We start from the raw sequence: 20,923 nt of genomic DNA on the forward strand, positions 1-20,923 counted from the left end.
AATAGACAATATTTCTTCCCGCTCAACAAAGTCAGGTAATTCTGACGATGGTGTAATGATTGAAATGTAGCTCTTCTCCTCCCTCCTCCCCCTGGTCAGAACAGAGTTATAGCTGTTTGAGATCTAAGTGAACATTTTACATGACACTCTGATTTACAGAAGCATTTACTTGTAAATGTATTTATGGTGAAATATGACTCGTTTACGTTTCAGTAAAAGTCAGTCGTATAGCAGAAATGACTCTACTGTTGAATAGGCTTGGCTAGTCTGGAGGCTCTGTTGAATAGGCTTGGCTAGTCTGGAGGCTCTGTTGAATAGGCTTGGCGAATCTGGGGCTCTGTTGAATAGGCTTGGCTAGTCTGGGGGCTCTGTTGAATAGGTTTGGCTAATCTGGGACTCTGTTGAATAGGTTTGGCTAATCTGGGGCTCTGTTGAATAGGCTAGTCTGGGGCTCTGTTGAATAGGCTAGTCTGGGGCTCTGTTGAATAGGCTTGGCTAGTCTGGGTCTCTGTTGAATAGGCTTGGCTAGTCTGGGGGCTCTGTTGAATAGGCTTGGCTAGTCTGGGGCTCTGTTGAATAGGCTTGGCGAATCTGGGGCTCTGTTGAATAGCCTTGGCTAGTCTGAGGCTCTGTTGAATAGGCCTGGCTAGTCTGGACTCTCTGTTAAATAGGCTTGGCTAGTCTGGGGGCTCTGGTGAATAGGCTTGGCTAGTCTGGGGCTCTGTTGAATAGGCTTGGCTAGTCTAAGGCTCTGTTGAATAGGCCTGGCTGGTCTGGACTCTCTGTTAAATAGGCTTGGCTAGTCTGGGGGCTCTGTTGAATAGGCTTGGCTTGTCTGAAGGCTCTGAATAGGCTTGGCTAGTCTGGGGGCTCTGTTTAATAGGTTTGGCTAATCTGGGGCTCTGTTGAATAGGCTTGGCTAATCTGGGGGCTCTGTTGAATAGGCTTGGCTAATCTGGGGGCTCTGTTGAATAGGCTTGACTAATCTAGGGCTCTGTTGAACAGGCTTTGCTAATCTGGGGCTCTGTTGAATAGGTTTAGCTAATCTGGGGCTCTGTTGAATAGGCTTAGCTAGTCTGTGGGCTCTGTTGAATAGGCTTGGCTAATCTGGGGGCTCTGTTGAATACGCTTGGCTAATCTGGGTTTCTTTTGAATAGGCTTGGCTAATCTGGAGGCTCTGTTGAATAGGCTAGTCTGGAGGCTCTGTTGAATAGGCTTGGCTAGTCTGGAGGCTCTGTTGAATAGGCTTGGCGAATCTGGGGCTCTGTTGAATAGGCTTGGCTAGCCTGGGGGCTCTGTTGAATAGGTTTGGCTAGTCTGGAGGTTCTGTTGAATAGGCTAGTCTGGAGGTACTGTTGAATAGGCTAGTCTGGAGGCTTTGTTGAATAGGCTAGTCTGGAGGCTCTGTTGAATAGGCTAGTCTGGAGGCTCTGTTGAATAGGCTTGGTTGTTCTGGGGGCTCTGATGAATAGGCTAGTCTGGAGGCTCTGTTGAATAGGCTAGTCTGGAGGCTCTGTTGAATAGGCTAGTCTGGAGGCTCTGTTGAATAGGCTAGTCTGGAGGCTCTGTTGAATAGGCTAGTCTGGAGGCTCTGTTGAATAGGCTAGTCTGGAGGCTCTGTTGAATAGGCTAGTCTGGAGGCTCTGTTGAACAGGCCTGGCTAGTCTGGAGGCTCTGTTGAACAGGCCTGGCTAGTCTGGGTGCTCTGTTGAATAGGCTTGGCTAGTCTGGGGCTCTGTTGAATAGGCTTGGCTAATCTGGGGGCTCTGTTGAATAGGTTTGGCTAATCTGGGAGCTCTGTTGAATAGGCTTGGCTAGTCTGGAGGTTCTGTTGAATAGGCTAGTCTGGAGGCTCTGTTGAATAGGCTAGTCTGGAGGCTCTGTTGAATAGGCTTGGTTGTTCTGGAGGCTCTGTTGAATAGGCTAGTCTGGAGGCTCTGTTGAATAGGCTAGTCTGGAGGCTCTGTTGAATAGGCTTGGTTGTTTTGGGTACTCTGTTGAATAGGCTAGTCTGGAGGCTCTGTTGAATAGGCTAGTCTGGAGGCTCTGCTAAATAGGCTAGTCTGGAGGCTCTGCTGAGTATGCTAGTCTGGAGGCTCTGCTGAGTATGCTAGTCTGGAGGCTCTGTTGAATAGGCTAGTCTGGAGGCTCTGTTGAATAGGCTAGTCTGGAGGATCTGTTGAATAGGCTAGTCTGGAGGCTCTGTTAAATAGGATTGGCTAGTCTGGAGGCTCTGTTGAATAGGCTTGGCTAGTCTGGACGCTCTGTTGAATTGGATTGGCTAGTCTGGAGGCTCTGTTGAATAGGCTTGGCTAGTCTGGGGGTTCTGTCGAATAGGCTTGGCGAATCTGGGGCTCTGTTGAATAGGCCTGGCTAGTCTGGACTCTCTGTTAAATAGGCTTGGCTTATCTGGGTCACTGTTGAATAGGCTTGGCTAGTCTGGGTCACTGTTGAATAGGCTTGGCTAGTCTGGGTCACTGTTGAATAGGCTTGGCTAGTCTGGGGGCTCTGTTGAATAGGCTTGGCTAGTCTGGGTCTCTGTTGAATAGGCTTGGCTAGTCGGGGGGCTCTGTTGAATAGGCTTGGCTAGTCTGGGGCTCTGTTGAATAGGCTTGGCTAGTCTGAGGCTCAGTTGAATAGGCCTGGCTAGTCTGGACTCTCTGTTAAATAGGCTTGGCTTATCTGGGTCACTGTTGAATAGGCTTGGCTTATCTGGGTCACTGTTGAATAGGCTTGGCTAGTCTGGGTCACTGTTGAATAGGCTTGGCTAGTCTGGGGGCTCTGTTGAATCGGCTTGGCTAGTCTGGGTCTCTGTTGAATAGGCTTGGCTAGTCGGGGGGCTCTGTTGAATAGGCTTGGCTAGTCGGGGGGCTCTGTTGAATAGGCTTGGCTAGTCTGGGGCTCTGTTGAATAGGCTTGGCTAGTCTGAGGCTCTGTTGAATAGGCCTGGCTAGTCTGGACTCTCTGTTAAATAGGCTTGGCTAGTCTGGGGGCTCTGAATAGGCTTGGCTAGTCTGGGGCTCTGTTGAATAGGCTTGGCTAATCTGGGGGCTCTGTTGAATAGGTTTGGCTAATCTGGGAGCTCTGTTGAATAGGCTTGGCTAGTCTGGAGGTTCTGTTGAATAGGCTAGTCTGGAGGTTCTGTTGAATAGGCTAGTCTGGAGGCTCTGTTGAATAGGCTAGTCTGGAGGCTCTGTTGAATAGGCTAGTCTGGAGGCTCTGTTGAATAGGCTTGGTTATTCTGGAGGCTCTGTTGAATAGGCTAGTCTGGAGGCTCTGTTGAATAGGCTAGTCTGGAGGCTCTGTTGAATAGGCTTGGTTGTTTTGGGGGCTCTGTTGAATAGGCTAGTCTGGAGGCTCTGTTGAATAGGCTAGTCTGGAGGCTCTGTTGAATAGGCTAGTCTGGGAGCTCTGTTGAATAGGCTAGTCTGGAGGCTCTGCTGAATAGGCTAGTCAGGAGGCTCTGCTGAATAGGCTAGTCTGGAGGCTCTGTTGAATAGGCTAGTCTGGAGGCTCTGTTGAATAGGCTAGTCTGGAGCTCTGTTGAATAGGCTAGTCAGGAGGCTCTGTTGAATAGGCTAGTCTGGAGGCTCTGTTGAATAGGCTAGTCTGGAGGCTCTGTTGAATAGGCTAGTCTGGAGGCTCTGCTGAATAGGCTAGTCTGGAGGCTCTGTTGAATAGGCTAGTCTGGAGGCTCTGTTGAATAGGCTAGTCTGGAGGCTCTGTTGAATAGGCTAGTCTGGAGGCTCTGTTGAATAGGTTAGTCTGGAGGCTCTGTTGAATAGGCTAGTCTGGAGGCTCTGTTGAATAGGCTAGTCTGGAGGCTCTGTTGAATAGGCTAGTCTGGAGACTCTGTTGAATAGTCTAGTCTGGAGGCTCTGTTGAATAGGCTAGTCTGGAGGTTCTGTTGATTAGGCTAGTCTGGAGGCTCTGTTGATTAGGCTAGTCTGGAGGCTCTGCTGAATAGGCTAGTCTGGAGGATCTGTTAAATATGCTAGTCTGGAGGCTCTGTTGAATAGGCTAGTCTGGAGGCTCTGCTGAATAGGCTAGTCAAGAGGTGCTGTTGAATAGTCTATTCTGGAGGCTCTGTTGAATAGGCTAGTCTGGAGGATCTGTTGAATAGGCTAGTCTGGAGGCTCTGTTGAATAGGCTAGTCTGGAGGATATGTTGAATAGGCTAGTCTGGAGGCTCTGTTAAATAGGATTGGCTGTTCTGGGGGCTCTGTTGAATAGGCTAGTCTGGAGGCTCTGTTGAATAGGCTAGTCTGGAGGCTCTGTTGAATAGGCTAGTCTGGAGGATCTGTTAAATATGCTAGTCTGGAGGCTCTGTTGAATAGGCTAGTCTGGAGGCTCTGTTGAATAGGCTAGTCTGGAGGCTCTGTTGAATAGGCTAGTCTGGAGGCTCTGTTGAATAGGCTAGTCTGGAGGCTCTGTTGAATAGGTTAGTCTGGAGGCTCTGTTGAATAGGCTAGTCTGGAGGCTCTGTTGAATAGGCTAGTCTGGAGACTCTGTTGAATAGGCTAGTCTGGAGGCTCTGTTGAATAGGCTAGTCTGGAGGTTCTGTTGATTAGGCTAGTCTGGAGGCTCTGTTGATTAGGCTAGTCTGGAGGCTCTGCTGAATAGGCTAGTCTGGAGGATCTGTTAAATATGCTAGTCTGGAGGCTTTGCTGAATAGGCTAGTCTGGAGGCTCTGTTAAATCGGATTGGCTGTTCTGGGGGCTCTGTTGAATAGGCTAGTCTGGAGGCTCTGTTGAATAGGCTAGTCTGGAGGATCTGTTGAATAGGCTAGTCTGGAGGCTCTGTTAAATAGGATTGGCTAGTCTGGAGTCTCTGTTGAATAGGCTTGGCTAGTCTGGACGCTCTGTTGAATAGGATTGGCTAGTCTGGACGCTCTGTTGAATAGGCTTGGCTAGTCTGGAGGCTCTGTTGCATAGGCTTTGCTATTCTGGGGGCTCTGTTGAATAGGCTTGGCTAGTCTGGGTCTCTGTTGAATAGGCTTGGCTAGTCTGGGGGTTCTGTTGAATAGGCTTGGCTAGTCTGGGTCTCTGTTGAATAGGCCTGGCTAGTCTGGACTCTCTGTTAAATAGGCCTGGCTAGTCTGGGGTCTCTGTTGAATAGGCTTGGCTAGTGTGGGTCTCTGTTGAATAGGCTTGGCTAGTCTGGGGGCTCTGTTGAATAGGCTTGGCTAATCTGGGTCACTGTTGAATAGGCTTGGCTAATCTTTGTCACTGTTGAATAGGCTTGGCTAGTCTGGGTCTCTGTTGAATAGGCTTGGCTAGTCTGGGGGCTCTGTTGAATAGGCTTGGCTAGTCTGGGGCTCTGTTGAATAGGCCTGGCTAGTCTGGACTCTGTTAAATAGGCTTGGCTAGTCTGGGGGCTCTGTTGAATAGGCTTGGCTAGTCTGGGGCTCTGTTGAAAAGGCTTGGCTAGTCTGGACTCTCTGTTAAATAGGCTTGGCTAGTCTGGGGGCTCTGTTGAATAGGCTTGGCTAGTCTGTGTCTCTGTTGAATAGGCTTGGCTAATCTGGGGGCTCTGTTGAATAGGTTTGGCTAATCTGGGAGCTCTGTTGAATAGGCTTGGCTAATCTGGGGGCTCTGTTGAATAGGCTTGGCTAATCTAGGGCTCTGTTGAATAGGCTTGGCTAGTCTGGAGGTTCTGTTGAATAGGCTAGTCTGGAGGCTCTGTTGAATAGGCTAGTCTGGAGGCTCTGTTGAATAGGCTAGTCTGAAGGCTCTGTTGAATAGGCTAGTCTGGAGGTTCTGTTGAATCGGCTAGTCTGGAGGCTCTGTTGAATAGGCTAGTCTGGGGATCTGTTGAATAGGCTAGTCTGGGGATCTGTTGAATAGGCTAGTCTGGAGGCTCTGTTGAATAGGCTAGTCTGGAGGCTCTGTTGAATAGTCTAGTCTGGTGGCTCTGTTGAATAGGCTAGTCTGGAGGCTCTGTTGAATAGGCTAGTCTGGAGGCTCTGTTGAATACGCTAGTCTGGAGGCTCTGTTGAATAGGCTAGTCTGGAGGCTCTGTTGAATAGGCTAGTCTGGAGGTTCTGTTGAATAGGCTAGTCTGGAGGTTCTGTTGAATAGGCTAGTCTGGAGGCTCTGTTGAATAGGCTAGTCTGGAGGTTCTGTTGAATAGGCTAGTCTGGAGGTTCTGTTGAATAGGCTAGTCTGGAGGTTCTGTTGAATAGGCTAGTCTGGAGGCTCTGTTGAATAGGCTAGTCTGGAGGCTCTGTTGAATAGGCTAGTCTGGGGATCTGTTGAATAGGCTAGTCTGGAGGCTCTGTTGAATAGGCTAGTCTGGGGATCTGTTGAATAGGCTAGTCTGGATGCTCTGTTGAATAGGCTAGTCTGGAGGTTCTGTTGAATAGGCTAGTCTGGAGGTTCTGTTGAATAGGCTAGTCTGGAGGTTCTGTTGAATAGGCTAGTCTGGAGGTTCTGTTGAATAGGCTAGTCTGGAGGTTCTGTTGAATAGGCTAGTCTGTAGGTTCTGTTGAATAGGTTAGTCTGGATGCTCTGTTGAATAGGTTAGTCTGGAGGCTCTGTTGAATAGGCTAGTCTGGAGGTTCTGTTGAATAGGCTAGTCTGGAGGTTCTGTTGAATAGGCTAGTCTGGAGGTTCTGTTGAATAGGCTAGTCTGTAGGTTCTGTTGAATAGGTTAGTCTGGATGCTCTGTTGAATAGGTTAGTCTGGAGGCTCTGTTGAATAGGCTAGTCTGGAGGCTCTGTTGAATAGGCTAGTCTGGAGGTTCTGTTGAATAGGCTAGTCTGGAGGTTCTGTTGAATAGGCTAGTCTGGAGGTTCTGTTGAATAGGCTAGTCTGGAGGCTCTGTTGAATAGGCTAGTCTGGAGGCTCTGTTGAATAGGCTAGTCTGGAGGCTCTGTTGAATAGGCTAGTCTGGAGGCTCTGTTGAATAGGCTAGTCTGGAGGCTCTGTTGAATAGGTTAGTCTGGATGCTCTGTTGAATAGGCTAGTCTGGAGGTCTGTTGAATAGGCTAGTCTGGAGGTCTGTTGAATAGGCTAGTCTGGAGGTCTGTTGAATAGGCTAGTCTGGAGGTCTGTTGAATAGGCTAGTCTGGAGGTCTGTTGAATAGGCTAGTCTGGAGGTCTGTTGAATAGGCTAGTCTGGAGGTCTGTTGAATAGGCTAGTCTGGAGGTCTGTTGAATAGGCTAGTCTGGAGGTCTGTTGAATAGGCTAGTCTGGAGGTTCTGTTGAATAGGCTAGTCTGGAGGTTCTGTTGAATAGGCTAGTCTGGAGGTTCTGTTGAATAGGCTAGTCTGGAGGTCTGTTGAATAGGCTAGTCTGGAGGTCTGTTGAATAGGCTAGTCTGGAGGTCTGTTGAATAGGCTAGTCTGGAGGTCTGTTGAATAGGCTAGTCTGGAGGTCTGTTGAATAGGCTAGTCTGGAGGTTCTGTTGAATAGGCTAGTCTGGAGGTTCTGTTGAATAGGCTAGTCTGGAGGTTCTGTTGAATAGGCTAGTCTGGAGGTTCTGTTGAATAGGCTAGTCTGGAGGTTCTGTTGAATAGGCTAGTCTGGAGGCTCTGTTGAATAGGCTAGTCTGGAGGCTCTGTTGAATAGGTTAGTCTGGATGCTCTGTTGAATAGGCTAGTCTGGAGGTCTGTTGAATAGGTTAGTCTGGATGCTCTGTTGAATAGGCTAGTCTGGAGGTTCTGTTGAATAGGCTAGTCTGGAGGTTCTGTTGAATAGGCTAGTCTGGAGGTTCTGTTGAATAGGCTAGTCTGGAGGTTCTGTTGAATAGGCTAGTCTGGAGGTTCTGTTGAATAGGCTAGTCTGGAGGTTCTGTTGAATAGGCTAGTCTGGAGGTTCTGTTGAATAGGCTAGTCTGGAGGTTCTGTTGAATAGGCTAGTCTGGAGGTTCTGTTGAATAGGCTAGTCTGGAGGTTCTGTTGAATAGGCTAGTCTGGAGGCTCTGCTGAATAGGTTAGTCTGGAGGCTCTGTTGAATAGGCTAGTCTGGTGGATCTGTTGAATAGGCTAGTCTGGAGGTTCTGTTGAATAGGCTAGTCTGGAGGTTCTGTTGAATAGGCTAGTCTGGAGGTTCTGTTGAATAGGCTAGTCTGGAGGTTCTGTTGAATAGGCTAGTCTGGAGGTTCTGTTGAATAGGCTAGTCTGGAGGTTCTGTTGAATAGGCTAGTCTGGAGGTTCTGTTGAATAGGCTAGTCTGGAGGCTCTGTTGAATAGGCTAGTCTGGAGGCTCTGTTGAATAGGCTAGTCTGGAGGCTCTGTTGAATAGGCTAGTCTGGAGGTTCTGTTGAATAGGCTAGTCTGGAGGTTCTGTTGAATAGGCTAGTCTGGAGGTTCTGTTGAATAGGCTAGTCTGGAGGTTCTGTTGAATAGGCTAGTCTGGAGGCTCTGTTGAATAGGCTAGTCTGGAGGCTCTGTTGAATAGGTTAGTCTGGATGCTCTGTTGAATAGGCTAGTCTGGAGGTCTGTTGAATAGGTTAGTCTGGATGCTCTGTTGAATAGGCTAGTCTGGAGGTTCTGTTGAATAGGCTAGTCTGGAGGTTCTGTTGAATAGGCTAGTCTGGAGGTTCTGTTGAATAGGCTAGTCTGGAGGTTCTGTTGAATAGGCTAGTCTGGAGGTTCTGTTGAATAGGCTAGTCTGGAGGTTCTGTTGAATAGGCTAGTCTGGAGGTTCTGTTGAATAGGCTAGTCTGGAGGTTCTGTTGAATAGGCTAGTCTGGAGGTTCTGTTGAATAGGCTAGTCTGGAGGTTCTGTTGAATAGGCTAGTCTGGAGGCTCTGCTGAATAGGTTAGTCTGGAGGCTCTGTTGAATAGGCTAGTCTGGAGGATCTGTTGAATAGGCTAGTCTGGAGGTTCTGTTGAATAGGCTAGTCTGGAGGTTCTGTTGAATAGGCTAGTCTGGAGGTTCTGTTGAATAGGCTAGTCTGGAGGTTCTGTTGAATAGGCTAGTCTGGAGGTTCTGTTGAATAGGCTAGTCTGGAGGTTCTGTTGAATAGGCTAGTCTGGAGGTTCTGTTGAATAGGCTAGTCTGGAGGTTCTGTTGAATAGGCTAGTCTGGAGGCTCTGTTGAATAGGCTAGTCTGGAGGCTCTGTTGAATAGGCTAGTCTGGAGGCTCTGTTGAATAGGCTAGTCTGGAGGCTCTGTTGAATAGGCTAGTCTGGAGGCTCTGCTGAATAGGCTAGTCTGGAGGCTCTGTTGAATAGGCTAGTCTGGAGGCTCTGTTGAATAGGCTAGTCTGGAGGCTCTGTTGAATAGGCTAGTCTGGAGGCTCTGTTGAATAGGCTAGTCTGGAGGTTCTGTTGAATAGGCTAGTCTGGAGGTTCTGTTGAATAGGCTAGTCTGGAGGTTCTGTTGAATAGGCTAGTCTGGAGGTTCTGTTGAATAGGCTAGTCTGGAGGTTCTGTTGAATAGGCTAGTCTGGAGGTTCTGTTGAATAGGCTAGTCTGGAGGTTCTGTTGAATAGGCTAGTCTGGAGGCTCTGTTGAATAGGCTAGTCTGGAGGCTCTGTTGAATAGGCTAGTCTGGAGGCTCTGTTGAATAGGCTAGTCTGGAGGCTCTGTTGAATAGGCTAGTCTGGAGGCTCTGTTGAATAGGCTAGTCTGGAGGCTCTGCTGAATAGGCTAGTCTGGAGGCTCTGTTGAATAGGCTAGTCTGGAGGCTCTGTTGAATAGGCTAGTCTGGAGGTTCTGTTGAATAGGCTAGTCTGGAGGTTCTGTTGAATAGGCTAGTCTGGAGGCTCTGTTGAATAGGCTAGTCTGGAGGCTCTGTTGAATAGGCTAGTCTGGAGGCTCTGTTGAATAGGCTAGTCTGGAGGCTCTGTTGAATAGGCTAGTCTGGAGGCTCTGCTGAATAGGCTAGTCTGGAGGCTCTGTTGAATAGGCTAGTCTGGAGGCTCTGCTGAGTATGCTAGTCTGGAGGCTCTGTTGAATAGGCTAGTCAGGAGGCTCTGTTGAATAGGCTAGTCTGGAGGTTCTGTTGAATAGGCTAGTCTGGAGGATATGTTGAATAGGCTAGTCTGGAGGTTCTGTTGAATAGGCTAGTCTGGAGGTCTGTTGAATAGGCTAGTCTGGAGGCTCTGTTGAATAGGCTAGTCTGGAGGCTCTGTTGAATAGGCTAGTCTGGAGGTCTGTTGAATAGGCTAGTCTGGAGGCTCTGTTGAATAGGCTAGTCTGGAGGCTCTGTTGAATAGGCTAGTCTGGAGGATATGTTGAATAGGCTAGTCTGGAGGTTCTGTTGAATAGGCTAGTCTGGAGGTTCTGTTGAATAGGCTAGTCTGGAGGTTCTGTTGAATAGGCTAGTCTGGAGGATATGTTGAATAGGCTAGTCTGGAGGTTCTGTTGAATAGGCTAGTCTGGAGGCTCTGTTGAATAGGCTAGTCTGGAGGCTCTGTTGAATAGGCTAGTCTGGAGGCTCTGTTGAATAGGCTAGTCTGGGGCTCTGTTGAATAGGCTAGTCTGGAGGTTCTGTTGAATAGGCTAGTCTGGAGGTTCTGTTGAATAGGCTAGTCTGGAGGTTCTGTTGAATAGGCTAGTCTGGAGGTTCTGTTGAATAGGCTAGTCTGGAGGCTCTGTTGAATAGGCTAGTCTGGAGGTTCTGTTGAATAGGCTAGTCTGGAGGCTCTGTTGAATAGGCTAGTCTGGAGGCTCTGTTGAATAGGCTAGTCTGGAGGCTCTGTTGAATAGGCTAGTCTGGAGGTTCTGTTGAATAGGCTAGTCTGGAGGCTCTGTTGAATAGGCTAGTCTGGAGGCTCTGTTGAATAGGCTAGTCTGGAGGCTCTGTTGAATAGGCTAGTCTGGAGGCTCTGTTGAATAGGCTAGTCTGAGGCTCTGTTGAATAGGCTAGTCTGGAGGCTCTGTTGAATAGGCTAGTCTGGAGGCTCTGTTGAATAGGCTAGTCTGGAGGGTCTGTTGAATAGGCTAGTCTGGAGGTTCTGTTGAATAGGCTAGTCTGGAGGCTCTGTTGAATAGGCTAGTCTGGAGGCTCTGTTGAATAGGTTAGTCTGGAGGTTCTGTTGAATAGGCTAGTCTGGAGGTCTGTTGAATAGGCTAGTCTGGAGGCTCTGTTGAATAGGCTAGTCTGGAGGTTCTGTTGAATAGGCTAGTCTGGAGGTTCTGTTGAATAGGCTAGTCTGGAGGTTCTGTTGAATAGGCTAGTCTGGAGGTTCTGTTGAATAGGCTAGTCTGGATGCTCTGTTGAATAGGCTAGTCTGGAGGTTCTGTTGAATAGGCTAGTCTGGATGCTCTGTTGAATAGGCTAGTCTGGAGGTTCTGTTGAATAGGCTAGTCTGGAGGCTCTGTTGAATAGGCTAGTCTGGAGGCTCTGTTGAATAGGCTAGTCTGGAGGTTCTGTTGAATAGGCTAGTCTGGAGGTTCTGTTGAATAGGCTAGTCTGGAGGTTCTGTTGAATAGGCTAGTCTGGAGGCTCTGTTGAATAGGCTAGTCTGGAGGTTCTGTTGAATAGGCTAGTCTGGAGGTTCTGTTGAATAGGCTAGTCTGGAGGCTCTGTTGAATAGGCTAGTCTGGAGGTCTGTTGAATAGGCTAGTCTGGAGGTTCTGTTGAATAGGCTAGTCTGGAGGTTCTGTTGAATAGGCTAGTCTGGAGGTTCTGTTGAATAGGCTAGTCTGGAGGCTCTGTTGAATAGGCTAGTCTGGAGGCTCTGTTGAATAGGCTAGTCTGGAGGTCTGTTGAATAGGCTAGTCTGGAGGTCTGTTGAATAGGCTAGTCTGGAGGTTCTGTTGAATAGGCTAGTCTGGAGGTTCTGTTGAATAGGCTAGTCTGGAGGTCTGTTGAATAGGCTAGTCTGGAGGCTCTGTTGAATAGGCTAGTCTGGAGGTTCTGTTGAATAGGCTAGTCTGGAGGTTCTGTTGAATAGGCTAGTCTGGAGGTTCTGTTGAATAGGCTAGTCTGGAGGCTCTGTTGAATAGGTTAGTCTGGAGGCTCTGTTGAATAGGCTAGTCTGGAGGCTCTGTTGAATAGGCTAGTCTGGAGGTTCTGTTGAATAGGCTAGTCTGGAGGTTCTGTTGAATAGGCTAGTCTGGAGGCTCTGTTGAATAATTGTTTTTTCAACAACATGTTTAGTGGTCCATGCATGGCTTTTGAAAATAGTTAAATATTTCCGTGTTTTGGTCGAAGAAGTTGGTAAATTGAGTTGGCTATTTTTAATTGATGCATTTCAAGTGAATGTTTTTTTATTTAGCAAAGTTAGTTATTGAGAAGTATTGCTGAGCGATAAACCTGAAAAGTCGCTTATTTTATGACTTTTTAAAGAAGTAATTGACAGATGTCTGTCAAATGGTTTGAATAGAATATTGGCGTTTTCTTCCCCGTGAGCCCAATGCCCACATTGCACAGTTTCTCTTGAGATACATCAAATCTAGCCTGATCTATGCGATTTAGTAGTGAGTTGTAGTGTTTAACTGGCCAATATTCTACGTAGTTTAGAGCATCAAACTTGGTAATTAACTACAGTAACCATAGTGCTTTGCTCTTCTTGTTCGGTCTGTGTCGTGCGGGGATGTAGAGAGCAGTTGTTGCTGCGTGAGGGATCTCTAACTGAAAATACATGATCAAAGTGATTCATGATTGGTATTCAGCAGTTATAAAAGCCTTATTTACTTTGACAAAATCATTATTTTGTTGTTCTTCACACAGTATAGGCAGCAGCTCTGTAGAGATGAGATGATGACTTGGAATAAATAATAGTCAAATAAAACAAATGTAATAATATACACAACAGGTGAAATATTTGATTAAAGTAATGTAAATAATTGCTGGTTAATAAGTGATCAGCAGTAATGAGTCACTACCATCATGGCTTTTTATTCATTGTTTCATTCTGTGTTACAGCATTCAACCCACATAATGCAAATTAAAAACTGACCTTAACAAGCGCTACTTGCTCAGCGCTATTGAGAATAAAATAGTTCTTTAAAGGCAGCCTAGTGTTTAGGTTACAGTTCGTTCACTCAAAACACCACTCAGAATTCTGCTCTCTTTTATATCCACGTTTTCTCCCTCTTTTCTATCTTGTCCGTATCCATCTGCCCCTATTTCTGGGTTGGCAGGGCCCTTAGTAGAACCAGGAGAGATGGGTTGGCAGGGCCCTTAGTAGAACCAGGAGAGATGGGTTGGCAGGGCCCTTAGTAGAACCAGGAGAGATGGGTTGGCAGGGCCCTTAGTAGAACCAGGAGAGATGGGTTGGCAGGGCCCTTAGTAGAACCAGGAGAGATGGGTTGGCAGGGCCCTTAGTAGAACCAGGAGAGATGGGTTGGCAGGGCTCTTAGTAGAACCAGGAGAGATGGGTTGGCAGGGCCCTTAGTAGAACCAGGAGAGATGTGTTGGCAGGGCTCTTAGTAGAATCAGGAGAGATGGGTTGGCAGGGCCCTTAGTAGAACCAGGAGAGATGGGTTGGCAGGGCCCATAGTAGAACCAGGAGAGATGGGTTGGCAGGGCTCTTAGTAGAACCAGGAGAGATGGGTTGGCAGGGCTCTTAGTAGAACCAGGAGAGATGGGTTGGCAGGGCCCTTAGTAGAACCAGGAGAGATGGGTTGGCAGGGCTCTTAGTAGAACCAGGAGAGATGGGTTGGCAGGGCCCTTAGTAGAACCAGGAGAGATGGGTTGGCAGGGCTCTTAGTAGAACCAGGAGAGATGGGTTGGCAGGGCCCTTAGTAGAACCAGGAGAGATGGGTTGGCAGGGCTCTTAGTAGAACCAGGAGAGATGGGTTGGCAAGGCCCTTAGTAGAACCAGGAGAGATGGGTTGGCAGGGCCCTTAGTAGAACCAGGAGAGATGGGTTGGCAGGGCCCTTAGTAGAACCAGGAGAGATGGGTTGGCAGGGCCATTAGTAGAACCAGGAGAGATGGGTTGGCAGGGCCCTTAGTAGACCCAGGAGAGATGGGTTGGCAGGGCTCTTAGTAGAACCAGGAGAGATGGGTTGGCAGGGCTCTTAGTAGAACCAGGAGAGATGGGTTGGCAGGGCCCTTAGTAGAACCAGGAGAGATGGGTTGGCAGGGCTCTTAGTAGAACCAGGAGAGATGGGTTGGCAGGGCCCTTAGTAGAACCAGGAGAGATGGAGGCCCGTCTGTACCATTTGTCTGTGTGTAGATAGATAGATGAATGTCTGGCTACTCACATAGGTGATAAGTGCTATGTCTACTAGCTCCAACCTTCACAGTGCTTTGCTCATTAAATGGCCTGGGCTACAATCTCAGGACAGAATTCACCAATTCTACTGGATTTATGTTCTGCTGCCATGTGATTGACAGAGTTCTGTGTTTGTGTGTGTGTGTGTGTGTGTGTGTGTGTGTGTGTGTGTGTGTGTGTGTGTGTGTGTGTGTGTGTGTGTGTGTGTGTGTGTGTGTGTGTGTGTGTGTGTGTGATTGGCTCAGGTCACCATGCCAAATTCCATCTCATTTTCTCTCTCAGGACCTTTAATGGACATGGCTGTTGAGATAAAATCTTTCTCTCTGCCTCCTTCGCTCCTTCTCCATCTCCCATCCCTTGACAAACGATCTGACCTTAATGGCCACATGTACTCTTAAATCTCCACCCAGCATGGCCACCCCTCATAGCCTGGTTCCTCTCTAGGTTTTCTTACTTGGTTCCTGTCTTTTTAGGGAGTTTTTCCTCGCCACTTTGCTCCTGCATCTTCATTGCTTGCTGTTTGGGGTTTTAGGCTGGGTTTCTGTACAGCACTTTGTGACATCTGCTGATGTAAAAAGGGCTTTATAAATACATTTGATTGATTGGTTGGTTCTCCCCTCCTCCAGATCAGTGAAGCTGCTGGATCTGCCCGTCAGCCTGCGCCCCCACAAGCAGAAAGGCCTTCTGGAAAACAACATGTCCTCCAAGAGTCCCTTCATCTACTCTCCCATCATCATGCACACCAGAGGAGAGGAGCGCAACAAGAAGATAGGTGGGCGCGTACACACACACACACACACACACACACACACACACACACACACACACACACACACACACACACACACACACACACACACACACACACACACACACACACACACACACACACACACACACCCCTTCTGAAGTTGCCATGTCAAAGTTAAGCAGTTTTAAAAACATCTATAAATAACGTGATGGAATAAATTCATCCTCTATACACGCCTGGCTAATGCCATAATTAAATCAAGAGTTCCTTGCTTTTCTTTCTCGCTTTCAATTCGCTTTATTGGCATGACGTAACAATGTACATATTGCCAAAGCTTATTTTAGATATTTACAATAAAAATGAGAATCAAAATTTTCAACGGGACAAAAGTAACAACAATAACCATGTGTCAAAATAACCATACATTCAACAATAACAATAAGCATACAGTAGAGTACATGTGCAGGTTGATTGGTCTGTCAGACACTGTCCCTCAACTTATGGCAGGCAGCAATGTAGTGCGCTGCCAACCCACAGCTCTCTGCGTCCTCCCCCATCAGGACGGGGAGCCTACTCTCATCAGAGAGGTCATTGAAACCTTGAATAAGGGTTTCAAATTTGGGGAAATGACACTCTAATTGTTTTATATTTTTCACATTTTGTCAGAAAATGCAGCTCCGTCTCAGGTTCTGCTGTTGTGCAGTGGTTGCACAGCCTTTCCTCTACAGGGAGCCAGGTTTTCTTGTTTCTACCCTTCTCACTCTCTCTCTGCTCTCTCTCTGCTCTCTCTCTGCTCTCTCTCTGCTCTCTCTCTGCTCTCTCTCTGCTCTCTCTCTGCTCTCTCTCTGCTCTCTCTCTGCTCTCTCTCTGCTCTCTCTCTGCTCTCTTTGTCACTGAACATTCACGTGTTATAATTTTTTGGGGGATCTGAATAACCTCCAGTTTTAGCAGACTTTCTCATGATTGTGACGGATGGGTTCTCAGGATAAGTTCCACTCTGGCTTCTCACAGAATCCAAGGAGTGTGAACTCTCTCTCTCTCTCTCTGATACAGTGCCAAATCAGATGGACTCAACACAATGGCTGTTGTTAGAATTGTTATCGAGTTTTTCAGTAAGACTGAAAGCCATTCCATCTTTGTCCGTTCACTGTTTGTTCATTGTAGTCTCCCTTTGAGTGTATTTGTGTCCTGTCTTAGTGTGATGCCGTCTGCGCTCAGATACTGTACTTTCCTTACATCTTGTTCTTTCATTACGCAGGCTATATTGAACAGTGAATCATTACTGTGTGTGTGTCACAATGACATCTCACACACACACACACACACACACACACACACACACACACACACACACACACACACACACACACACACACACACACACACACACACACACACACACACACACACACAGGCATCTGTGTGAATAAAACATCAGGGACACTGAGTTGTAGGATAGCGTCATCACCTCCCACGCCTGATTTATCAGTATAATATCAACGCTTCCAGACTAACAAGATTGACAGTCACGTCTTCACCGGAAAATAAACAAGTCGAGAGGGGAAAAAATAACAACAAATACATTTAAATATCTATTCAATAGATAAAGTGCTTTCTGTGTTATCTATAATTCATTGGTTTCATTTTGTTGTAGCTTCCTGCCTGCCTGCTCCTGTCAGGCTTTCTCTCTGTATTTCTCTCTGTATCTCTCTGTATCAACAACACAGGCCTTTTTGGGTTGGAGGGTTTTTATTTTGTCCTGTAACTCATTTAAGGTAATTGGAGAATCCAGTGGGTTCTGGTAGTCTTTAATAGTTGATTCTAGGATTTGTATTTGATCATGTATATGTTTTTCTCTTTATTCTTTGTTATAGAGCCAAAAAGATTGGAGAAGTGGTTTACCCATACATCTCCATTTTGGATAGATAATTCTTCGTGTTGTTGTTTGTTTAGTGTTTTCCAATGTTCCCAGAATTGGTTAGAGTCTATGGATTCTTCAATTACATTGAGCTGATTTCTGACGTGCTGTTCCTTCTTTTTCCGTAGTGTATTTTTGTATTGTTTTAGTGATTCACCATAGTGAAGGCGTAGACTCAGGTTTTCCGGGTCTCTATGTTTTTGGTTGGACAGGTTTCTCAATTTATTTCTTAGATTTTTGCATTCTTTATCAAACCATTTGTCATTGTTGTTCATTTTCTTCGGTTTTCTATTTGAGATTTTTAGATTTGATAGGGAAGCTGAGAGGTCAAATATACAGTTAAGATTTTCTACTGCCAAGTTTACACCTTCACTATTGCAGTGGAACGTTTTACCCAGGAAGTTGTCTAAAAGGGATTGGATTTGCTGTTGCCTAATTGTTTTTTGGTAGGTTTCCAAACTGCATTCCTTCCATCTATATCATTAATTAATGTTACTCAGTTCCTTTGGCTTTGATGCCTCATGATTGAGTATTGCTCTGTTCAAGTAGACTGTAATTTTGCTGTGATCTGATAGGGGTGTCAGTGGGCTGACTGTGAACGCTCTGAGAGACTCTGGGTTGAGGTCAGTGATAAAGTAGTCTACAGTGCTACTGCCAAGAGATGAGCTATAGGTGTACCTACCATAGGAGTCCCCTCGAAGCCTACCATTGACTATGTACATACCCAGCGTGCGACAGAGCTGCAGGAGTTGTGACCCATTTTTGTTGGTTATGTTGTCATAGTTGTGCCTAGGGGGGCATATGGGGGAGGGAATGCTGTCACCTGCAGGCAGGTGTTTGTCCCCCTGTGTGCTGAGGGTGTCAGGTTCGTGTCCAGTTCTGGCATTTAGGACACCACAGACTAGTACATGTCCCTGGGCCTGGGAATGATTGATTTCCCCATCCAGGATGGAGAAGCTGTCTTCATTAAAGTATGGGGATTCTAGTGGGGGGATATAGGTAGCACACAGGAGGACATTTTTCTCTGTTAAGATAATTTTCTTTTGAATTTCTAGCCAAATGTAAAATGTTCCTGTTTTGATTAATTTAATGGAGTGAGTTAGGTCTGCTCTATACCAAATTAGCATTCCCCCTGAGTCCCTTCCCTGTTTCACACCTGGTAGTTTGGTGGATGGGACTACCAGCTCTCTGTAACCTAGAGGGCAACCAGTGGGTCCGTCTCCTCTATACCATGTTTCTTGCAGGATGACAATGTCTGCATTACCGATTTCTTTGGTGAAGTCCGGGTTCCTGCTCTTTAGGCCAAAGGCAGATGACCTCAGGCCTTGGATATTCCAGGATGATATAGTGAAGGCTTTTTGTTCCATAAAGTGTCCAATGTTGTTGGTCGTGGTTTGGCCTCAGGCCAGTAAGTGTGAGCAGAGCCTGCTGAGCATCTGGTACATGCCGTTGGCTTGGGCGAGTGTAAGAGTGGGGGTTGGGCCTGTTTGCCCGCTCACTACCTGGGCGTATGTGTGACTTCCATGTTGATGCCCTCTTTGCGGGGGTGGGGTGCATGGGGTGGGCAGGAGTGGCATAGGTCTGATCTGAGGGGGCCTTAATTGGGTGTGGGCATGGTTGATGTGGGGGGGTGTTGATTGGTTGGGGTGGGGGTGTGGATGTGTCTGGGGGTGCTGTGGTCTGGATGTAAGTCCTCTTGGCGTGGGTCCTCTATGTGTAGGTCCAGGGGGGGGTCCTGAAGGTCTTGGAGGGTGTCTCGCTGGTCTGGGTGGGGTGTCTATTGATCTGTTGCTCCTGTGTGAAGTGTTGGGGCTGCGTTTGAGAGCGATGTCCTTTAGAGTCCGGGCAAAGGTGGGCACTGCTGCCTTGTAGAGGTGGACCTGGTCATAGAGGCTGTTCAAGTCCAGGGTGGAGTGGTGGGCCAGAAAGACATTTGGTTTTGAGGCACAGTCACGGGAAATGCTTGCGTTTACCCGCTGTATTGTAGCAGGGTGGAAGTCTTTTCGTGGTAGCAGGGTGGAGATAACCACTTGTGCGTTGGGGAAAGTAGAAGAAGCTTTTTCAATCACTCCCTTCAGTGCTGTGGCCACCCTTTCCTGCTGTGCTCTCAGGCCGTTTGTGCCTGTGCGTATTATTATGTGGCTAGGTGAGCCTAGTTTGTCCTCAGACAGAAGGTCTAGGGCGCGCTGGGTGTTTGGACACCAGAGTTTAGACACACTGTGTTTGGGAAAAAGTTTTTTTTCTTCTATATATTTTCCATTTGAGTCCATAAGGAGGACAATCTGTGTCTTGTGTTTGTCCTCAGTGGGTGTGGGGGGGTTGTCAGGAGGGCTATCAGGGTGCTTGACAGGGGGGGTGCTCAGACGGGGTGAGAGCTGCTGGGCTTGGGGTTTTTCTTTTGTCTGTTCTCTCTCTGTATCTCTCTTTGTATCTCTCTCTCTCTTTGTATCTCTCTTTGTATCTCTCTCTCTCTCTTTGTATCTCTCTTTGTGTCTCTCTCTGTCTCTCTCTCTGTGTCGTGTGTTTAATTGTGCCCACTCTCCTGTCAGACCACCTTTGTAAATGACTGGTATTATTTTAACAGGCCCCCAATTTTGAATGAATACGCTTCTGTAATAAATTCCGAAACTGAAAGAGGGATTGGTCACTCAGGGCCAAAGGAACGCATCACATCCCAAAGTTAAGATATGAGCCAGTCCCCCTACTCCTAACCTGACAGGAAATCTTTGTGGATGAGAAACGACAGCTTTTTGCATCCTGTCACCGATACATCCGTGTTCAGCGTGTTATGTGATCTCAAACATGTTACCATGGAACACATGCAACACTTGGCTGAATATTGGAGCAGCAACGTCAGAAGCTCTGTAGAGGTCTATGTGATGTCGTGTGAAGCGTGTTGTTTGGTTAGTTGTGTAGGCGTGGTTTGAGACAGAAAAGTCTTTCATTTTGCGAGGGACAGATACAAGTTGTTGTCAAAATGTCATTCTTAAGCTCATTAAATCCAGAGAGTGGAGTACAAATAGAGCTTGATGGATTGGTTCATAAATATCCTCTGTACTGTGTCGTTGAGTCGGCCGCATACCTTTCAATTCAATTCAATTCAATTCAATTGACTTTAATGACATGGTAGGTTCGTTATTACTTACATTGTCAAAGTATACATATCGAAAAATAAAAATCAAATATATATGTATATATATACAAAATATATATATATTTATATATAAATAAATGGTGGGACCAACAGCAATAATAACAGTAGTAGTGGACATGGGATTACCATTAACAACAACAACAATATTAATCAGAACAACAATAAATTAAAGCAACAGTAGTAGACCAGTGTCAATATGACTTGAGAAGACATATGACCTGGTATGAAAGACAAAACAAAACTAAGCTAAATGGGAAATATTATCAATATTACTTTGCATTTTTCACTGGCTGTCCCTCAGGTTGTGGCAGGAGGACACATATTTGGCTGCCAAAACTGCACATTTTGGCTTTTCACCCAATAAATATTTGATTTTTTCTTCATCTTTTATAGTTTCAAATTCTTTGTATTGAGTTATAATTTTGGGAAAGAAATATGCTCTTAGGTCTGAGTATTTGTCACAGTGTAGTAGGAAATGCACCTCTGTCTCTACCTCTCCTCTGGAGCAGAGTGAGCACAGCCTGTCCTCTCTGGGCAGCCAGGTTTGTCTGTGACGACCGGTCTCTATAGCCAGACGGTGCTCACTGAGTCTGTACCTAGTCAATGTTTCATGGGGTGGGCAGGAGTGGCATAGGTCTGATCTGATCTGTCTTCAGTTTCATCCTTTCTCTCTCTCTCTGTTTCTGTCTGTCTCTGTCTCTCTCTGTCTCTCTCTTTTTCTCTCTGTCTCTCTCTGTCTTTCTCTGCCTCTCTGTCTCTCTGTCTCTCTCTCTCTCTGTCTCTCTGTCTCTCTGTCTCTCTGTCTCTCTGTCTCTCTGTCTCTCTGTCTCTCTCTGTCTCTCTGTCTCTCTCTGTCTCTCTCTGTCTCTCTCTGTCTCTCTCTGTCTCTCTCTGTCTCTCTCTGTCTCTCTCTGTCTCTCTCTGTCTCTCTCTGTCTCTGTCTCTGTTTCTGTCTCTGTTTCTGTCTCTGTCTCTGTTTCT

The 20,923-nt window shown here is 46.8% G+C and overlaps 1 protein-coding gene across 5 annotated transcripts in view; it reads left to right on the top strand.

The window, feature by feature from the left end:
* The window catches only part of LOC129831073 (trafficking protein particle complex subunit 9-like), a 364,192-nt gene that overhangs the window by 61,758 nt on the left and 281,511 nt on the right, over positions 1 to 20,923 (top strand). For all 5 annotated transcript variants that reach the window (XM_055894093.1, XM_055894098.1, XM_055894095.1 and 2 more), the window contains one exon: positions 14,746 to 14,891. In XM_055894093.1, coding sequence (XP_055750068.1) covers positions 14,746 to 14,891 — 146 coding nt within the window. The remainder of the gene's footprint in view (positions 1 to 14,745; positions 14,892 to 20,923) is intronic.

Source organism: Salvelinus fontinalis, chromosome 32, assembly GCF_029448725.1.
Source record: "Salvelinus fontinalis isolate EN_2023a chromosome 32, ASM2944872v1, whole genome shotgun sequence".
Classification (NCBI taxonomy): Eukaryota; Metazoa; Chordata; class Actinopteri; order Salmoniformes; family Salmonidae; genus Salvelinus; species Salvelinus fontinalis.